The 18,876-nt window shown below is 43.0% G+C and overlaps 1 protein-coding gene across 3 annotated transcripts in view; it reads left to right on the top strand.

Annotated features, from left to right (window-relative positions):
- Window positions 1–18,876, top strand: part of MARCHF8 (membrane associated ring-CH-type finger 8) — a 78,527-nt gene that overhangs the window by 45,432 nt on the left and 14,219 nt on the right. For all 3 annotated transcript variants that reach the window (XM_084766805.1, XM_084766807.1, XM_084766806.1), the window contains exon 3: window positions 14,036–14,086. In XM_084766805.1, coding sequence (XP_084622931.1) covers window positions 14,036–14,086 — 51 coding nt within the window. The remainder of the gene's footprint in view (window positions 1–14,035; window positions 14,087–18,876) is intronic.

Raw genomic sequence — 18,876 nt, 5'->3', positions numbered from 1 at the left:
TGCTAGGATTAAAGGCGTGCGCCAGTGCCCAGCTCAGATCCTGAATTTAAATCAGGAACCATTCCAGTCAACACATTTCTGCCAATGAGAACTAAGTTTGTATATTCCTACAACATAAAAATCCATGCTTCAGGATTTGAGGCGTTCTTGGAAAGCATCTTCTGTTCCTAGTGTCTGTAGAAATGTTTTCCTCAGAGAAAGTTGTTAAGATGCTTAAAGATGCTTAAAGTAGTTGCTTGGCAGAGGATAGGTGAACATGGTGAATGACCCAAAACTCTGTGACCCGGTTTGTTCAAATCCTGAAGTGTTGATTTGCAGTGTGTGTTCAGGTGCTGTAGAGGAAAGATTTGGACCCTTTCCACTGACTAGTCCTGGACGAGGTTTTGGGGTTTTGGTGTATCCTGTTGCCCTGCTGAGCCAACTTCTCAGATTCAGAAAGTCGTGGTGGACCAGACCATTTGCTGCAGGTCTGCCTAGGAAGGCTTTGCAGCTGTGGGTCCAGTCACTGAGTTGAATGACTATCACCAGGTGCTGAATATAATCTACCTTGTGTCGCTGTCTGATCAAGAAATGGTTTATTGTTACTATGCTGAAAAAAAGAAGATGACAGCTCAACAGTATGACTGTTTTGTCAGGTCATGAGGCACGCACCAAGCCTTGTCACTATTCCAGTTTGCTTCTGCTGCTGGTCTGCATGGCAACTTCTCCTTTTATTGTAAGAGAATCAGCTTTGATGGCTGCTCTCAGTTGGTCACTGTCAACTTCTGATGGCAGCCACTACCCTTCTCCTTTGCAAAACCTCCCCAGCCACCGCATCATTGCACATTCAAGAGGAGTTCCTAACAAATCACTGATGATGGCTGAGAGCACTCTCCACTGCTTTATGGCTCTTTGCAACTTGAATAAAAAATTGTTTGATTTTATTTTTTGTCTAACATTATCATCACAGATGAAGTAAATATGAATTATAAAGCAAAGTCAGTAGGAAAGAAAAAAGAGTGAAGAAATGAGCAGTGTAACCAAATGAGCAGTGTGTTCTGATAGCAAACAGCAAATTTCAGTTGTGAAAAATTGCAATTATTTTTGCCCCAACTTAAGTGAAGAAATTCTCCTTTTATATTCATGTCATCATTATCAGGAGTGAGAGGACACCTTGAAGCATGAAAGAGTTGTGTGTGTGTATGTGTGTGTGTGTGTAAACTGTGAGGAAAAGTGTTAATAGCCTATTTATATGCTGATTAGTGGTTCTGCTATCAACTGTTAACTGACAATCTAGTGAAACTGGTGTCCAAAGCATGGCATGTGCATGCTGTATTTACTATTGCGTCCATCATTGAGCTCGACTGTGACACCCTTCTATTCCACTTTTACAACTCAGTGTGCCCACTGGTATTTTAAGGCAAAGTATGAGATCGTTGGCAGGTAGGTTTACTTTTATTTTCATATAAAGCAAAGTGGATAGAACTGGCTCTGTGGGAAGCTGCCTGGAGAGCTGCTTCTGGGAGACTATTGAGGGGAAACAAGTATGCTTATGACATTAGAGGATAAAGTGGCTTATGTTCCTTACTTGTTGGACTAGATAATATTTGTATTTTTGTTGTTTTTCCTTCGAGAACAAGGTTTAGTGATATGTAGCCTGAGATGGCTTTGAACTCATGAGCTTCCTGTTTCCAGGGAGCTGGAATGCATGCATTACCGTGCCCCATGCTAGGTCTCTGTTAATTCTGAGGCTCATTGATTTTTTTCTTAAGGATTCTCAAAGTCACATTAGATTCCTTTATAATGGGTTTGAAATTTTATGCTAATTTAAAATGCTCATAAGAGGGTTTAATATTACAAATAAATAGGCCAGATGTTTTTAGGGTGCTTTCAGCTGCAGGCACAGACTGAGCAGCCCAACCTGAAAAACGTTTCTAGCTCGTGTGTACAAGTACTCATATAAGAAAGGTGGGCTTCAGGTGTGCTGACTTAGCGTTTCAGGCCCATACTCAAGGCCCAGGCTCTCTCTGCTCTGCCATTCACAGTCACCCGTCTCCACCTCAGGGGAAACCTCCCTTACAGTAGCAGATGGCTGTCAGCAGCAGTCAGCATGGCTCTCGGCCTTGTGTCAAGAAGAGAAGAAGATTCACATTTTTTCTCTAAGGACGAGGAGGGTATTTTCCAGGGTTCTTAGCAGCTCTCACCTTAGCAGCCTTGTGAAGTACTTGCTAGCCTGACATACTTAGGGAGAAGAGGTGTTGGCATCCCCGAGACACGTGGCAAACAGAATATGGAGTAAAATAAAAGTTGAGTTAAAGAGGGAAGGGTCAGCATGTTAGCATCTAACTTTATTATGTCCCAGTACTACATTTTGACACTTTAACACTTTGACACTTTAAAAAATATTCTACACACACACACACACACACACACACACACACACACACACACTTATGTATGTGCCTGTGTGGCACACTTTTCACAGCATACATACAGAGTTCAATAAAAAAAAGACTCTGTAGCATTGGTTCAATACCTCATCTTTTATGTGAGCTCTAGTGATTGAGCTCTGGCCTTTACCACTGAAAGATGTAGTCAGCCCTTGTGGATCAGTGGGTTTATCCCAATACTTGGGAGACAGCAGCAGGAGGATCTCTGTGAGTTCAAGGCCAACCTGGTCCATACAGCAAGTTCCATGGTGACAGAATAAGACTGTGTTTTGATAAATAAATGAATGAATGTTTATTGGCTGTGTTTAAATTTCTTTAAGTAATAAATCTCAATTTAAAAATAATTGAGTAAAGTCAAATTCTTAGACTCAGTAGTATAAAGAGTAAGTAAAAACTGGAAGAAACATACCAACTGCAGATTCAGCAAAGAAGTCAGCTAAGGATCAGTGGGAAAAAATAAGCCTTCAAGAATTTAGAAGGCTTGCTTAGAGAAAATCATAGACCCATATTGTGCAGAGGCTGTGTGCCATGTGTACAACATCAGGAACAAGTGGGCATATTTGTGTCTTTCCTTGGTGTCAAAATTTATTGAATTAACAAATTCATATGCAACTTAAGCCTTCTTGACTACAGTTTATATAGTCTCTGTTTTCTTTGGTAGCTGGCTGTTAGCTACAACTCCGTTAGTTTCTGTCTTAGTCATGAATATTAACTGTCAGATCACATTGCACAGGTGTGTGTGTGTGTGTGTGTGTGTGTGTGTTGCAGAATCACTACAGAAGTGTTAGACCACAGCAGAGTTGGAGTTCAAAGAGGCATAGGCAGAGAGCTAATGCAAGTACAATGGGGTAAATATGGTTTTAAAGAACTCTATTGTTGTAAAAATAATATAAGGATTTTTTTTCTAATACCCAATGTAGCTCCTAAGTAATTGACACAGAGACCTATAGATTTATTCAACAAGCTTTAAGCACTATAACTGGGCAGATATTCATCTGTTCTAACTCACTCATGCTAGTCAGGCTACCTCCTAGCTGTGTGCCCTTTGTTACTTGCCATCTCAGTCTCCCCTTGGCCTTCTGCAGTGTCTCTCTATCCTTATGGCGAACTCCTCATGGCCTTGTCATGATGCGTTCACCGCCCCATCACCCTTTGCTTCCCTCTCCTTCTCCTTCTTCCACTCCCCCCTTTTTTCCCTCCTTCCTGAACCTCTTCCTCTGGTCTCTACTGGGCACAGAAGTCCTGCCTCCTTTGTCCTCTACCCAGTCAGCTTGTTTGTTAACCAATCAGAGATAATTGAGAAGCATTCTATACACAACATTGATATGGGAGATTCTTCAATGATTGTGACAGTGCCCATGTCCGAACTGCAAACTGATATTGGGGCACAGAAATCAGCATCTGAATACACAGTGCACAAGACCATCACCCAATAAGTTGGAGAGCTTCTAGAGATTTCAGTGTTTAGTCTCCAAAGTTGAGCTGCAGAGACCAGATACAGGACGGTGGAGGGTGTAGAGGTGTGAGGCATAGGAGTGGGTCTTGATGGACAGATGGGCACTGACACCACAGTCTGAGTAGGCTACATCTGCCATGGGTACCTAACTGAGATGAAACTCCAGGACAGGTGAGAGTTCTTGACCTTTCTATTCTTTGAAAAACAAAACAAGTAGTTGGGTGACAGGTTAGTGGGACCATCACCATCAATGTTAGATGTAATTTTTTTAGTTGTATGCCACCATACCTAGCTTCAGGTGTCTTTTGTTTATGGGAGAGTCCATGTGAGAGTATTGCATTCCTCATGGCTCTGGTGTGTTCAATCCTCAGGCCTGTTTTTTGCAGACTTTTAGAATATTTACCCCACCACTCCTCTGCCACAAGTGGCATAGGTTTGGTGGTGATGCCCTCCCTTCCTTCCCACTCATTACCATGGAGAGAGTTGGTCCCAAGGACATGAGATTGGGAGATCTAGCCCTGCCTCTTCACTGGCTATAGAGTGGGCCCTACACCTCACATGGGCAACACGGTGGAGCTGGCCCTGATGGGGAAGGCAGGGTTAAGCTGGCCTGAGGATGTGAGAGCAGAAGAGCTATCCCTGCCCCTTCACTGGCTGCAGCACTTGGGATAGTGGTCTCTGTGCTTTGACTGGGCAGAGCCAGTGGAGCTGGCTCTGGAGTCTGGGGTGCAGGCGAACCAGCCCTTAGGGCAAGAGAGCAGGAGAGCTGACCCTGCCTCTTGCTGATGGTAGGGACTGTTGGGTGGCCTAGCTGGAGCATTCACCCTAGTTGTCCGTGCCCTTCCTGACCAGCAGGAATAAGACTCAAGACAGCCAGCTTCCTTCTCAAGGCGGTTTACTCAGGAATGAAGTTACAGCACAGGGAGAGCCACGTGTAGCCTCTCCATAGGTCCGAAATGAGTCACGGAGACCGTAAGGCTTGATGCCTGTGCTGATAGCCGTATAAGGACTTGTTTACCAGGGAGAGCACTCACCGTTGGGAGGTGGAAGCCAGCGCCATCTTTAGGCGTGGCAGCATCGCAGCTCTCGACACCTAGTGGTATGGATAAGGCAGAGCTAGTGTGCTGACTAGCTCAGTCACCATCCAGTGCCCTGAGTTGGCCTGCTCTCAAAATCTTTATCATCTGCGAACAGTTGGGATGCATGGAGGGCCAGTCTTGCTGATCTAAAGCTGCATAGAGCAACAACAGGATAACCAGTAGGAATCTCAGTGTGGACCCAGTATTGATGGTGTCACAGAAGCCAGAGACCTCCGACCAGACCAATGATTCATTGCAATGATCATTTGCAAGTGAAGATGTGTGGACAGAGGGATATACTGTGGGACACACAGCTTCTATGAAAAGATGTTTTTCTATGGTGTGTGTGTGTGTGTGTGTGTGTGTGTGTGTTAATTTGGGGGTTGCAAAGGTGAAGGGTGGGAATGGAGATGGGGAGATGAGTTGAACTATGGTGCATGATGTAAATTAAAAACCAAAACAAAACCCACTTCTGTGTACCCATGACTTGTTTTAGTTTCTTAGAAAAATATTTATTTACTTAATCATTTAATCTCTCAATCTCTTTCTCCCTCCTCACCTCTCCTCTCCTCTCCCCTCCCTCCTCTCCTCCTTCTCCTTCTTCCCCTGCCTACCCCGTCTCTCTCTGTATCCAAGCTGGGTAGCCATTACCTATTAAACCAGTTCACTAGCTCCTAATACGTTTGTAACATGCCCATGTGTCCATATATTCCTAATATACTCTTGATACTTTTATAGGAGGCATCTTTTTACTTTTAAGAATTAAGTTATTCAGTCTTACCTCCACATTTGCATTCTAAATAGAGCCAGATGCTGTTTTGTTCTCTACACTGTCTCACAGATAAAGAGAATGGACAAAATACCGAAAAATTCTTGATGATGGTGGCAGGAGTGAGTGGGTAGGTCTCAGCCGTCCTAGCTAGAATGGTGGAAATTCTAAGAGACTAGAAGTCTTTGTTAAGTGCTTCCCTCCTGGGGCAGGGAAATACACTGGAGAAGAGTACAGTTTGTGTCAGCTAGGAAGGAAGTGGAAAGGGAGTGAAAGATGTGCTTTATTCTGGAACTAAATGTTAGTGACCAGGGCCCAGGAACCCCTAATACTGTATTCCAATAAGGTGTCGTTTTCATGAACTCTTTCTAGAAACAGAAGAAAGAAATCCATAAATAAGTAACTTTTTAAATGTGTTGGTGGGTACATCAGGTGAACAGGTGGCAGCAGAATAGGAGCACCAGCTGCCTGACAGTGCTCAGCCCTTAGCTACTGTAAAACTAGAGTTCTGTTAAAGCAGTATATGCTTAAAGATTTTTCTCTATTAGGTTATAAGGTAAGGTTTTATCTGTTAGTCATAGAATATTAGGTCCAACACAGAGTGAGGAGAAAGGAATGGCTATTTAGTGGGCTAAAGTTAGCCCAAGATAAGTAGTAATTAGCCCCTGGGCCTACAAAATCCACACCTCTCCACATCACTGAAATTCTGATCAGTCAGTCAGCCTTTTCAGACAGGAAGTCTAGTTTGCAGGCTCAGTGTAATGGGCTAAAGTGGGGAACTCAGCAAGGCTGGGCTATGTAGCAGTCCTTTCCCAAAGTGTGGCGGGACCCTTCTGAAATGAGAGACATAGTATGTGCCACCATGTGTTAATTTCATTCTGTTTCTGTGATGGACACTGTGATCAAAAGCAGCCTTGCAGAGGAAAGGGTTTACTTTAGGCTGTAGGTCACACTCTGTCATTGAGAGTTCTGGCCAGGGGCTCAAGCAGGACCTGGAGGCAGAAATCATGGAGCAATGCTGCTCTCTGGCTCGCTTCTAGCTGGCTTTCTTTTGCAGCCTGGGACCACCTGCCTAGGGAATGGTGCTGATACCACTATGATGGGGGTCACTAGAGTTGCAGGAAATGAGTCTTTTTCTCTGGTAATTTAAAGAATAAAAGGACAGGTATAGTAAAGTCTCAGCACTCAACCAAATTTTATTGAAAGCAGCAGGTTTCAGGAAATCCAGAGACAGACTACCTCAAGTTGATGGTGAGGGATCCAGGCCTGGGATCCAAGTTTGTCCAGCAGAGCGAAAAACTTGTGTGTTTAGGGATAGAATGGATTCCTCTTCTCTTTCAGAAATGGGTGGTTTGTGCTACTGTATGGGAATTGGATAATCTAGACAAAGAAAGGGAAGCTGATTGGGTCCTCTTGAAGAGCAGCCAGTGCTCCTAGCTGCTGAGCCATCACTTTAACCTCTAAAATTATTATTTTTTTTTAAAGACAAGGTCACTACATAGACCAAGCTGTCCTCTAACTCACAGAGATCCGCCTGCCTTATGCCTCCCAGGTCCTGGGATTAAAGAGTGAACCACCCAAGGGGACCACCCTCTCTGGATCCTAAAAATAAAATCTTAAAAACAGCAATAACAAAACCACTTAAATTTTAGAAAGCATAAACTCAGAAGTGATATTATAAAGTAACAAAATAAGATGAAAGGAGAAATGCAGGGCCAAGGAGGTCATGGAAGACCATTTTGCAAAACCAACAAATAAGCCAAAAGGAGCTAGGAACAGAATACTTACTCCCTTCCCCGATCACTGACAGAGAGCTTAAACATGACATTAGTAGGGAGTACATCCAGGCACCAGCGTAGGCTGAAGGAAACAGGAGGAGAGCAAGTCAGGCTACTGGACTTCCTAAGGCAGTGGCCAGAGCAGGGAGGTGGTCGTCAGTCTTCAGTTCAAGTTTCTCTTGGAATTGTGTTTTGAGTAGCAAAAAAATGACTGCTTTAGGCATCACTCATTTGTAAATATTCAAGCATTAACAGGTTGGGGGAAACAAATGTTCATCTGCTTACTTGAAGAATAACAGGGAGATAAAAGGTTTATTTATAGCCCGAGAGCAGGGAAATCCTGCCCCCGCCCCCCAAGCAGTTTATTTCCTAGCATCACTGCTCAGCAGTCCCACCCCCCAGCTGGTGTGGATTTACATGTATTCTGCTGCTTCTCCTACAGCTCAGCCCCAGTAGGACAAGATGGAAAAATGTTCTTGTTCTTTCAGATATCTGTGGTTAATTATTTACCCTTTCTACCTTTTTTCCTTTTTTTTAAAATTGAAGTCTCTCAAGTAAGTCTGGGTGATAGGTTAACGAACAAGAATAAATAGATCCAGTGCCATTTACTGCCATCGACTGGAATTGAACTTCAATTATTTGCAAATGAGCAAGTATAGCTTAGAATCTTTACATTGCATGTTGCTGCAGGAGGACCATAGGGTAGAAGTGAAATGGGTTTCGGGAATGGACTTGTTATGAATTATTCATTAACCACCTCATTCCTTGAAAATCAGCTGGAGGAAGTAGGTAGTTAGTCCAGTTTGATCACAGGAATGTTGCACTGACGTCCAGCAACAGAGCGGTGAGGCTCTGCTGGATGCTGCAAAGCTGCAGTTCAGGCGTAGCCCACCTCTGTGCAGGGCACCATGCTGCTGGAAAGATCTGTACTGAGGACACGCCCATGCATTCCTGTTGGAAGATGAAGCTTCAGGTAAGAGAAGTTCCCTGTCAGCACTGCCCAGATTTCTCACTGACTTTAGGGATGCCATGGCAAGCTCTGGAACCGCAGAGGTGCTCAGAAATCTTTCCCCGGGGCCACCAAACATTAACCTTGCAGTTTACATGCCAGGGATGTGCATTGTTTGTCACAGAATTTGTTCTAATAGAATATATTCCTTGCAGTTGCCAAGCATATTCTTAAGACAATATACACTTAAATGTCATGCTTCGATTTTTAAATACCATCCTTTGATGTAAAATGTCTTTTTATTAATTCATGTTGGCCATTTAATTTTGAGTCATGGATTTTGGCTTTGAAAAATCCTGAGAAGAATGATGTAGTTTTTGAATGAATGAAGCTACAGACCCTTTTCTAGAGAAGGTACTGTCTGCAGACACCACCTCTGTCCTTTCTTTGGGAGCATTTGGAAAAACAGACAGAAGATGGAACAAAGGGCCTTTGTTCTGTATGTCGATGTTATTTACCATGTATCAATGTGAATGTCTGTGTGTGTGTGTGTGTGTTTGCGCACACGCGTATATGTGAGCATGTTTGAGCACATACACTTGCAAAGTAGGCATGCAATTTCATCTGTTAGGGCTGTTCTAATGCTACCCTTTGCTTTGTCTGTTGGATTTTGTACGGATGATGCTTTTGTTTGTTGAGACTGTGGGATGCTCCAGAGCTACTGGACACAGAATTACACAAAAGTAATTGGAACCAAATCAGGTAACACTTTTCTTTTCTTTTGAGACAGGGTCTTACTGTACAGTCCCTCTGACTCAGCTTCCCAAATACCCTGACTATAGGCATGGGCCATCATGCTCCACTTTCCCTCTCCATCTTATTCAGCTCTATAAGTGTATGAGGGTCTTTGTTTTATTTGCTGCCCCGGTCTTAAGGGCCTAGTCAGTGAGGGTGTTTCTAAGTTAGTGCATTCTTAACTGTGACTTCCAGCAGCTGTTGTGGCTCATATAGAACTGCAGGAAGCGGTATCAGTGAATCCTAACTTGCACTGAGGTAGATTAGCTTTAAGGTTCTATATATTTATTTCATACTTTAAAAAACACTAAGATGTTTAAGATTTGGTTTTATCTTGTATGTGTGAGCCTTTGCCTGTATATATGTATATGCACCATGTGTGAGCCTGATGACCACAGAGGTCAGAAGAGGGCATCAGATAAACTGAAACTGTAGCTCCAGATAATTATAAGCTGTTACACGGGTACTAGAAATCAAACTCTGGTTCTCTGGAAGAGAAGCCAGTACTTTTAACTGCTGTGCCATCTCTCCAGCCCCCATACATAATTTTTAAAAACCAGAAATGTCTGTTCATTTAGTTGTTTACATAATTAACAATAAAAACCTATTGTGAATTCAAGGATCCTTAGTGGAAAATGCAGTGGAAACAATTGTGTTCTTCAGTGCACTGCCACCATGGTTGTTGTTATCCTGATTATACCACATTGTGTGTATGGCTGCAGGTAGGCAGGCAGGTAGAAAAACATGGTGTTTGGAGCAGTAGTGGAGAACTTACATCTTGATCCACAGGCTTGAGGAAAAAGCTAACTGGGAATGGCGTGGGTATTCCTGAAACCTCAAAGCTTCACCCCAAGTAGCACACCTCCTCCATCCAGTTGCTTCCACTAACTGGGGACCAAACATTCAAATATATGAGCCTGCATGGGGATGGGGAGTCGTGGGGGTGAGGCAGGCATCTCAGCCAAACCACCACAGTAGGTGATGTGATGCTGAATATAACTGATTTTCTGTACAGATAATCCAAAGCATGGTATTTTAACTTAATGAGTTAATTAAAATCTGGTGGCAAATCACCAGTACATTCATCTTAAAGCCAGAATTCATAACTGTGCTCTTTGTTTATCTGTAGTACATTTTCATTCATAAACGAGGCTTGAATAGATACAGAATTTTTGGATAGTCATATTTCTAGTAGGTGAGTGTATAAATAACATGACGGAATGAAAACTTAAGTTCTTTTGAAAATTTTAATTTATTATAATTTATTTAGATTATATCCTGAATGCTATCCCCTGCTTATTTCTTCCTTTTCCCGCCCTCCCTCCCTCTTCTGCCCTATTCCCCTCCCCTAGGCCTCTGACAAAAGAGGACCTCCTCCCCCACCATATGGCCACAGCATATCAGGTCTCATCCAGATAGCCTGCTTCCTCTTCCTCTGTGTGCTGCTGGGTCTCCCCACCAAGGCAATATAATCAAATGGGGGCAGGACAGTTCATGTCAGAGGCAGTCCCCGCTCTCCCGACAGCCTTGGAGAATTAGCTCTCCATTGGCTCTATCTGAACAGGGGTCTAGGATTACTACATGCATTGTCCTTGGTTGGTGCAACAGTTTGTGCAGGCCCCCTGAATACTACTCAGCTATTAAAAACAAGGAAATCTTGAAATTTACAGGCAAATGGATGGAACTAGAAATGATCATCCCGAATGAATTGACCCAGACACAGAAAGACATGCATGTTATATAGTCACTTATAGGTGGATATTAGCCCAACATAGATGGCCTCTGAGAGACTCCACTTAGATCAGAACAGAGGCTAGGATGCACTGCTGGACTTTGGGTGGAGCACTGAGAGTGGTGTGGAAGAATGGTGGAATGGAAGGACCCTGAGGGTTCAAAAGCCTAAACTCTTAAAGCTGTCGTTAATGTCATACTCTCAATTCTTTGAGCATACTTTATAATTTTATCCTTTTCCTTTTTAACAGTTTGACCTAAGACCAAGAAGTCTTTCATTAAGGCTAAACATTTAACAACAATAGTGTCTATATCGTACACTTAAAGAGAACTGTATTTTTGTTTATGTTCAGCTTTAAAAAAGAACATGATAAAAATATTTAAAATTTGCACACATTTTTATAACACCAAAAAAGAATATTACCAAAATATAAGTGCTAATTGATCTGAAAACTTTCACTAAAATATTGATTATTCCATAAGAGAAATATATATATAAATTCAAGGCAAGAATGAGAAAGAAGGCAGTGTGGAATTTGGTGTGTTGAGAGAAGGGAAAATTTTAGTCTTTCTTGCTGGCTTCCTCAATCCTTTCCATAAGAGCTATGTTCTTGTGCATGAGAGTGTCAGACAAGCTGCATGCCTAGTTATCTTCAAGCAAGGATTAATGGAGTGGAAAGCCTTTCTAAAAGATTTTGAATGATCTTTTTTACTTCTGACAATTGTAGTGTTTTTACCTCAGTACATTTACATATCCTTTCCCCTAGGCATAGTTTGTGTAAACATAAAAGAAAATGGATCATAAGAGTAGAAGTGAAAATATCTTTTTTGTAATTAATTTTGTTTGTATTTACATGGGCCCTAAGTAAGACAAGCATGCATAGTAGGAAGACTATTTGTTTGCTAAGGCAGCAGTTCTCAACCTGTGGGTTGTGACCACTTTGGAGGTGAACAACCCTTTCCCAGGGGTTGTCTAAGACTATCAGAGAACACATATTTACATTATGATTCATAACAGTAGAAAATTATGATTAGGAAGTAGCAATGAGAATAATTTTATGATTAGAGTCACTGCAGCATGAGGAACCTATATTAAAGGGTCACAGTGTTAGGAACATTGAGAACCTCTGCTTTAGGCTACTTTGGCTTAAGTAGCAGAAGATTTGTGATTGGTGACTGGGTGTCTCAGCTTGAAGTACCAGCAAGATTGGCTTCTTTTGATCCCTCTTTGGCTTCTGTGTCTTCATATTACCTTCTGCCTGTCCCGTCTCTGTCTCTTCTTAGACTATCAGTGATATTGTTACTGTGAGTCTCTGTCCTAGCAACCCTAACAAGCCAGGCTTGGCCTCCCATCCTCAGTAAGCCAACCAAAGACACAATAGGGAAAAGCAGAAAGAGACTATTCAGTGTGGCTACGCTGGAAGCACATAGCAGTCCAGTGATCCCCTAAGTCCCCCTCTGGGGTCCTAGTAGGGTAGATTTGAATAGAGAGCAAGAGGCACGCATAGTGTCTTACTTCTCTGTTGCAGCGCTACAACACTGTGACCAAGCTGACATGTAAAGAAAGCACTTAATTTGGGGCTTACAGTTTCAGAGTGTTAGAATCCATGATGGCAGAGCATGACAGCAGGAACACCTGAAAGTTTACATCTTGATCTACAAATAAGAGGCACAGACACACAGAGACGCTTTTGAAACTCTAAAGCCCACCCCCATTGACACAGTGCTCCAACAAGGCCACACCCCCTAATCCTTCACAAATAGTTCCACCAACTGGGGACCAAGTATTCAACAGAAGAGCTTGTGGAGGCCATTCTCAAATAACCCCCCAACACTTGATTAAGTAGTCCTAGTCAAGATGTGGTCCAGCCTTTTCCCACTGTGTATGTATGACAAGTGGTCAGGACTATGTGAAATTTCTGTCTGGGAGACAAGCTTTCCATTTTGCTGACACCATGTTCCCAGCCTTTTCTTTCTCTGCATGACATTTCCTGGGGAAGTTTCAGTGTCTTGGAATCTATTGTTTCAGTACTGACAGCCTAAGGGAGAGGCACAAGTGTCTCTTTAGAGTATCTTCAGTGCAGCCAGCATGCTTCCAGTATTGGGCTGTGGTCCTTGTTAGTGACCTCTTTACAAATTAATCACCACATTAGAGGCCCCTGTCTCTAAAAATAGTTATAGTCCCATTTCAGGATATAAGGATTTGGACTTCATTATATAAAGTTGGTGAAGGGGAAGCAGTTTGTTACGTATCGAGAAGGTCAGCTTAGGAGCAGAGGAACAGTATAGAAAAGTTAGTTTTTAAAGATCGTGGCCAGGCGTGGTGGTGCACACCTTTAATCCCAGCACTCGGGAGGCAGAGACAGGTGGATCGCTGAGAGTTCGACGCCAGCCTGGTCTACACAGCGAGTCCAGGACAGCCAAGCCTACACAGAGAAACCCTGTCTCAAAAAACAAAAACAAACAAACAAAAAGATCTTAAAGCATTAACAGTAAAAGAGGACATGAGATACAAAGTTGAGAGGCCAAGAGAGGAGAACTTGATAAATTAGTTTGTGGTGGGTTGTTAACGATATGAGAGGGAGGAGGCCAATGTAATCCCAGAATTCTGTGCTCCAGGACTACTCGATGGAGAGGATGGCAATTGGGCGTTGCCAAAACTTTGACAGTTAGAGGTGGGGTCACCCATCCAACCCTCTTAGTCATCTTTTAGTGGTTTTTCATAACATGGTCCTCTTCAGGTATAAGAGAGCATAGGATTTCTCATCCCTGACTGAATTTCAAAGTGTCTTAAGACAATTGTTATGGCTTTATTTTATTATTCCAAAATCCTGCTCATTCCCTGATAAGTTCCTTTAGGTCAGGGACCATTGTTTTATTTGCTTTTGCCCAAATTTCCAATGTCTAATACCTAGAACCATATATCTAGTACAGTGGTTTGTTTACTTACAGGAATAGCTTGTTACTAGAAGTGGTATAATTGAGTACTTGTTCTTTGCATGTTTTAAGTCAGAGCTTAATAATTACTACCTGTTTGGCTTTCTTGCAGAATGAGAAGACTTTGGGACATTCCATGAGTCATCCAAGCAACATTTCTAAGGTGAAGTGCCTCCAAAATACATTATTTTGTACCCTGGGGATTTTGTATTCTTAAGACTTTGCATGTATTAATACTGCCATTTTTTATAATTTTTGAGAGAGAGGAGAGAGGGAGTGTGTGTGTGTGTGTGTGTGTGTGTGTGTGTGTGTGTGTGTATTGTATATATGTACATGTACTTGTGTGCATGTTAGTGCATGTGTAACCTGGAAGCCAGAGGTCAGTCTCAGGTGTCTTCTTCTGTTGCTCTCTGCCTTTTTTTTTTTAACACCAGATCTGTCACTGAGCGTGATGCTCATTAAATCAGCAAGGCGACCTAGAATCCAAGCTCATTTCCTCATGCTTAGAGGCATGCCCTTTACTGCCCGAGCCCCTACACATCCCTCTTTCTTTGATGCATTCCTATAGTCCACTCTGGGACCATATAAAGCTTTTTGCAGTTATGTTTTTCCAGTGAGGCAACTTGGAGTATGTTCTAGGGGAGGGGACTTATAGGAGAAACTCCATCCCCACTCTCTCGAATCATACTTTTGAGGCAGAGAAATCTCAGGTACCAGAGTCTGTTTCTCCGATTAGGAGTGTAGAAGCTGGAGATGAATTTATATGACTCAGGTGACTAGATGTCCAGAAGTAAATAGTCTAGAGACAGGTTCTTCAGACATGGTGCCAGGCTCACTCTTCCTTTCTGTTCCATCTTTCTTACTATGTGTTGTCATCTTGCTTAGCATGTGGACCCACAATGCATCTGTCCCTTCTGCAGTGTGTTACCATAGATAGATATCTAGTAGCACATTGCCTGCTAGGATGTGGCCCAGGAGACACCAGCTTCCCTCACAGTGATCTTTCTTTGGGTGGTATTCTCAGCCCATCATCACTCTATCTGAGTTCGAGGCCAGCCTGGTCTCCAAAGCAAGTGCAGGACAGCCAAGGCTACACAAAGAAACCCTGTCTCAGGGGCAAAAAAGAAAAAAAAATGTGTAATAAAATCAAGGAGGATACAAACTCCTAAATCAACTGAGAGAATACAAAGAACTGAATGAAATAAGATCAGTATGGAACATGAAAGAAGAATTGAACAAAAATACAGAAATACTAAAAAGTCAAATTGAAATTTTAGAAAAGTTTAGAGTGAAACACTTGTAGAAAAGCTCACCAAACTGGAATGGGTTGAGTGGAAATTGGAATATCAGGAATGTATGTTAAGGTAGATGAGTTAGAACATTCATACATTGACAACAGTAAAATAAAGTAATAAAACATAAAGTACACCATGTATATTGAATACCATCAGAAGCCTGAATTGTGAGTCAAGGGCATAGAAGGCGAGATCTTCAGACTAACAGTATAAATAACGTATTCAGAAAAAAATCTCCCAAGTCTAGGAGAAAAGATTTGGATGATTCGGGGCATTTAGAGCTCCAGACAGACAGAAGGAACCCCTCACTCCATGGTGTAGTTAGAACACTGAGCCCACAGACCAAAACACTGAGCCATGAAAGACAGGTTCTAGGTCATAGATAAAGGTAAGCCTATCAGAATTCTTAGATGCAAAAGGAATTGTGGTTTCAGACCATATTTTTAAATCCTAACTAGGCTCAAACCATCTTTAGTAATCAAAACAGGAAGATTGATGTCAACGCATTGTTTTTTGATAACAAGAAATAACTTGCTTAATATTTTGAAAACACATATAGTCTATGAGTAATTTATACACTCAGTGCAATTTCTTTGAAAATGGCAGTAGAATTTTTTTCGTGGAATAGAAACAAAATCCTAAAATGCTTATGGAAGCACAAAAGAACCTAGCTAGCTAAAGTAATACTGAGCAAAAAAAAAAAAAAAAAAAAAAAAAAAAAAGCAGTGTTGGAGGAAGGTGCTGCTGTTCTTGATTTCAAGTTAGACTATACATAGCAACAAGCAGGATGACGTCACATAAAGCATGCAGATAAGTGGAGTGGAATACAAGAGGCAATAGAGACCCACTGCTCTTCCTGTGGGCTGGAGTTCTATTCCCAGTGCTCACAGTGAGCTTCTAGGCTCTGCCTGTCTCCACCCTCACCCGAAGCACTGGGCTTACAGGTGAATACCACCACACTTAGCTTTTTACATGGATGCTGGGGATTCAGACTTACCACTGAGTAATCTCTCCATCCTCATAAACCTTGGTGTAATGGAAGGAAGGAAGCAAGACATGGGATAAAAGGGTAAAAAGCTTCTTTTGAGGAAAAACCCAAGGCAGAGCCAGCCCTGCAGGTGGTTATAGGCGCATCCCCAGAGACAGAAGCTGTGGGGCCTAGGACTGAGTAAGACTGAGGCTGCTGGGAGCACCCTAGCCTTCTGGGCTGCTGGGAGCACCCTAGCCTTCTGAGGCTGCTGGGAGCACCCTAGCCTTCTGGGCTGCTGGGAGCATCCTAGCCTTCTGGGCTGCTGGGAGCACCCTAGCCTTCTGAGGCTGCTGGGAGCACCCTAGCCTTCTGGGCTGCTGACGTTTTAAGACAGCTTCAGAAACTTCTTTTTGTTAAGACATGGGTTGGTAGTTTCTCACTGGTAGACTACTTGCCCTATATGCATGAAGCCAAGGCTGATATACTTTGTTTACCTAGAAAAATGTGTGTGTGTGTGTGTGTGTGTGTGTGTGTGTGTGTGTGCGCGCGCGCGCGCGCGCGCGCACGCGCGTGTGTGTTTTAAGGAGAAGGAGATATGGACTTCTCTTTGTTTTTGTTTTGTTTTTTGAGATAGGGTTTCTCTGTGCAGTCCTGGCTTTCCTGCAATCCCTTTGGAGACCAGGTTGACCTTGAACTCACAGAGATACACCAGCCTCTGCCTCCCGAGTGCTGGGATTAAAGGCGTGCACCATGGACTTTTAAAATGGCTGGTTTCATTTTCCTACTTGAAACTCAGCAGGTCTAGTGTGGTGTACTGTGTTCTCAACAGTAGCGTTCTCTAGCTGTGTGCCTCGTGAACTAAGGCTGGCAAGACAGGAGGCCTAAACAGAAGCTCTGTCCACCTGAGGAGGGGACGTGGGCTGTACACTAGGAAGGGGTTAGTCCTAGCAGAGGTGGAACCTGTGAACTCACTGTGTCGTCTGCACAGGTCTGCACAGAAGCTTTCGAGCAAACACTGATGTTCTGTGTGGCCTTCCTGCCTTCCCTCGGGTTTTATTTGATCATTGCAGCAGGCTTGTGGCTTGGCTTGATAATAATTAGTTTGTGTGCAAATGTGTATACACTTACGTGTGTTCAAGTGCACAAGTGAGTGCATGTACATGTGGAGGCCAGAGGACAACCTTGGCTGTTACATCCCCTGTTTTTTGAGATAGGGTCTCTCAGTACCCTGGAACTTGCCAAGTAGGCTAGACTGGCTCACCAGCAAACCTCAGGATCCACCAGTCTCTACCTCTCCAGTGGTGGGATTACAAGTGGGCACCATAGTGCCAAGCTTCTTCCCACAAGCCCTGTTGATTCTAGGAATGGAACTCTGTCCTTGAACTTGGTTACTGACTCCTCAGGACCTTGACCTGATACTTAAATGATTAAACTCTGCTTGGCAGTACACTCAATGGAGTGTCCAGAGAGCACAGTGAGGACTCTGGAGTCAAACCTCTTTTGCTACCACCCTAAAACTCACTGTTTAAAGGAAGTTACAGTAGTGAAAGGACCTTTTGAGTAATATACATAGGCACAGACACAGACACAGCCCTTGGACCAAACCCATCACTGGTGATTTTGACCCTTTATATGGTCACAACTTTAGTGTCTGGATCTATGGAGACATCTTTGCTTAGAATTTGTTGCCTTTGCTGTTCTTTATTATAAACATGAGCTACTTTGTTGTTATTCCAGCTGTGGAGACTTTAGGAAGGCAAGTCTTAAGAAAGCATTTCTGTGGCTGCTTTCCTCTCCCTGCTCCGCCCTGTGCCTCTCATTGTACTGGAGACATACTGCTGCCCACATGACTGTGCCATCAGGCTAAGAAGAGAATTCAGTGTTAGTGCGACCTGCTAGGCAGCATTGAGTCATTTGCAATGCAGATACTAATTGTATTCAGTAATTCTTTATTATGCATTCTCCTCCATGAATTCTATACTGTCTATTCACTTTTTAGTGGCCAGACTAGTTAATTGCTCTTATGAAGACTGGTTCTTGGCACAGCCTTCCAGCAAGAGCCATGATGTACGTATCAGAGCAGCCACAGAGTGGCCTCTTCTCTAATTGTAGCCACTGTTTAGGTTGGACACAACTGGCTATTTATTTATAGAAGAGAGCCTCTTACTGTGAAGCATGGGCTTCCACAGAGTAATTTCACTGAGACACAATCTCCATCTGCATATCTCAGTGCCTGAAACACCAAGCGAGGCCGCCGAGTCTACTTTATGAAGTCAGGTCTGCTGAGCGGGTGGTGAACAGCAAATCACTACCCTTTAGTTTGAAGTAGGAGGGCAGTAACCTTTATAGCTTCCTGGGAAGGAGACACAAATTAAAAGGTACTCCGATAAACAGGGTTTCTAAAATACCATGCCCAGTGTGTTCCACCCTGTGGCCTGGGGAAGGCCTGAGTTGTACTCCCATTTTCATATAGCACACCTGCCCTTGAGTACAGAGACTGTCCTAGACTGAACACATGGCCTTACTGAAATGCTATGAATAAAAGGAGAGCATTTTCTATAGCTGGTGGCAGAAAGGGAATTTAGGGAGATTGACAGCACAAGTGGGTCTAAGGATAGAGAGGGGTCATGAGATGGGCCTTGAATGTAGCCTTGAATGGTAGCCAGCAAACAGATTGGGTTCTGTGTT

The sequence above is a fragment of the Acomys minous genome, assembly GCF_964271855.1.
Source record: "Acomys minous genome assembly, chromosome: 17".
NCBI lineage: Eukaryota > Metazoa > Chordata > Mammalia > Rodentia > Muridae > Acomys > Acomys minous.
Note: the sequence above shows the minus strand (reverse complement) of the source record. Positions and strands in the feature narration are given on the sequence as shown.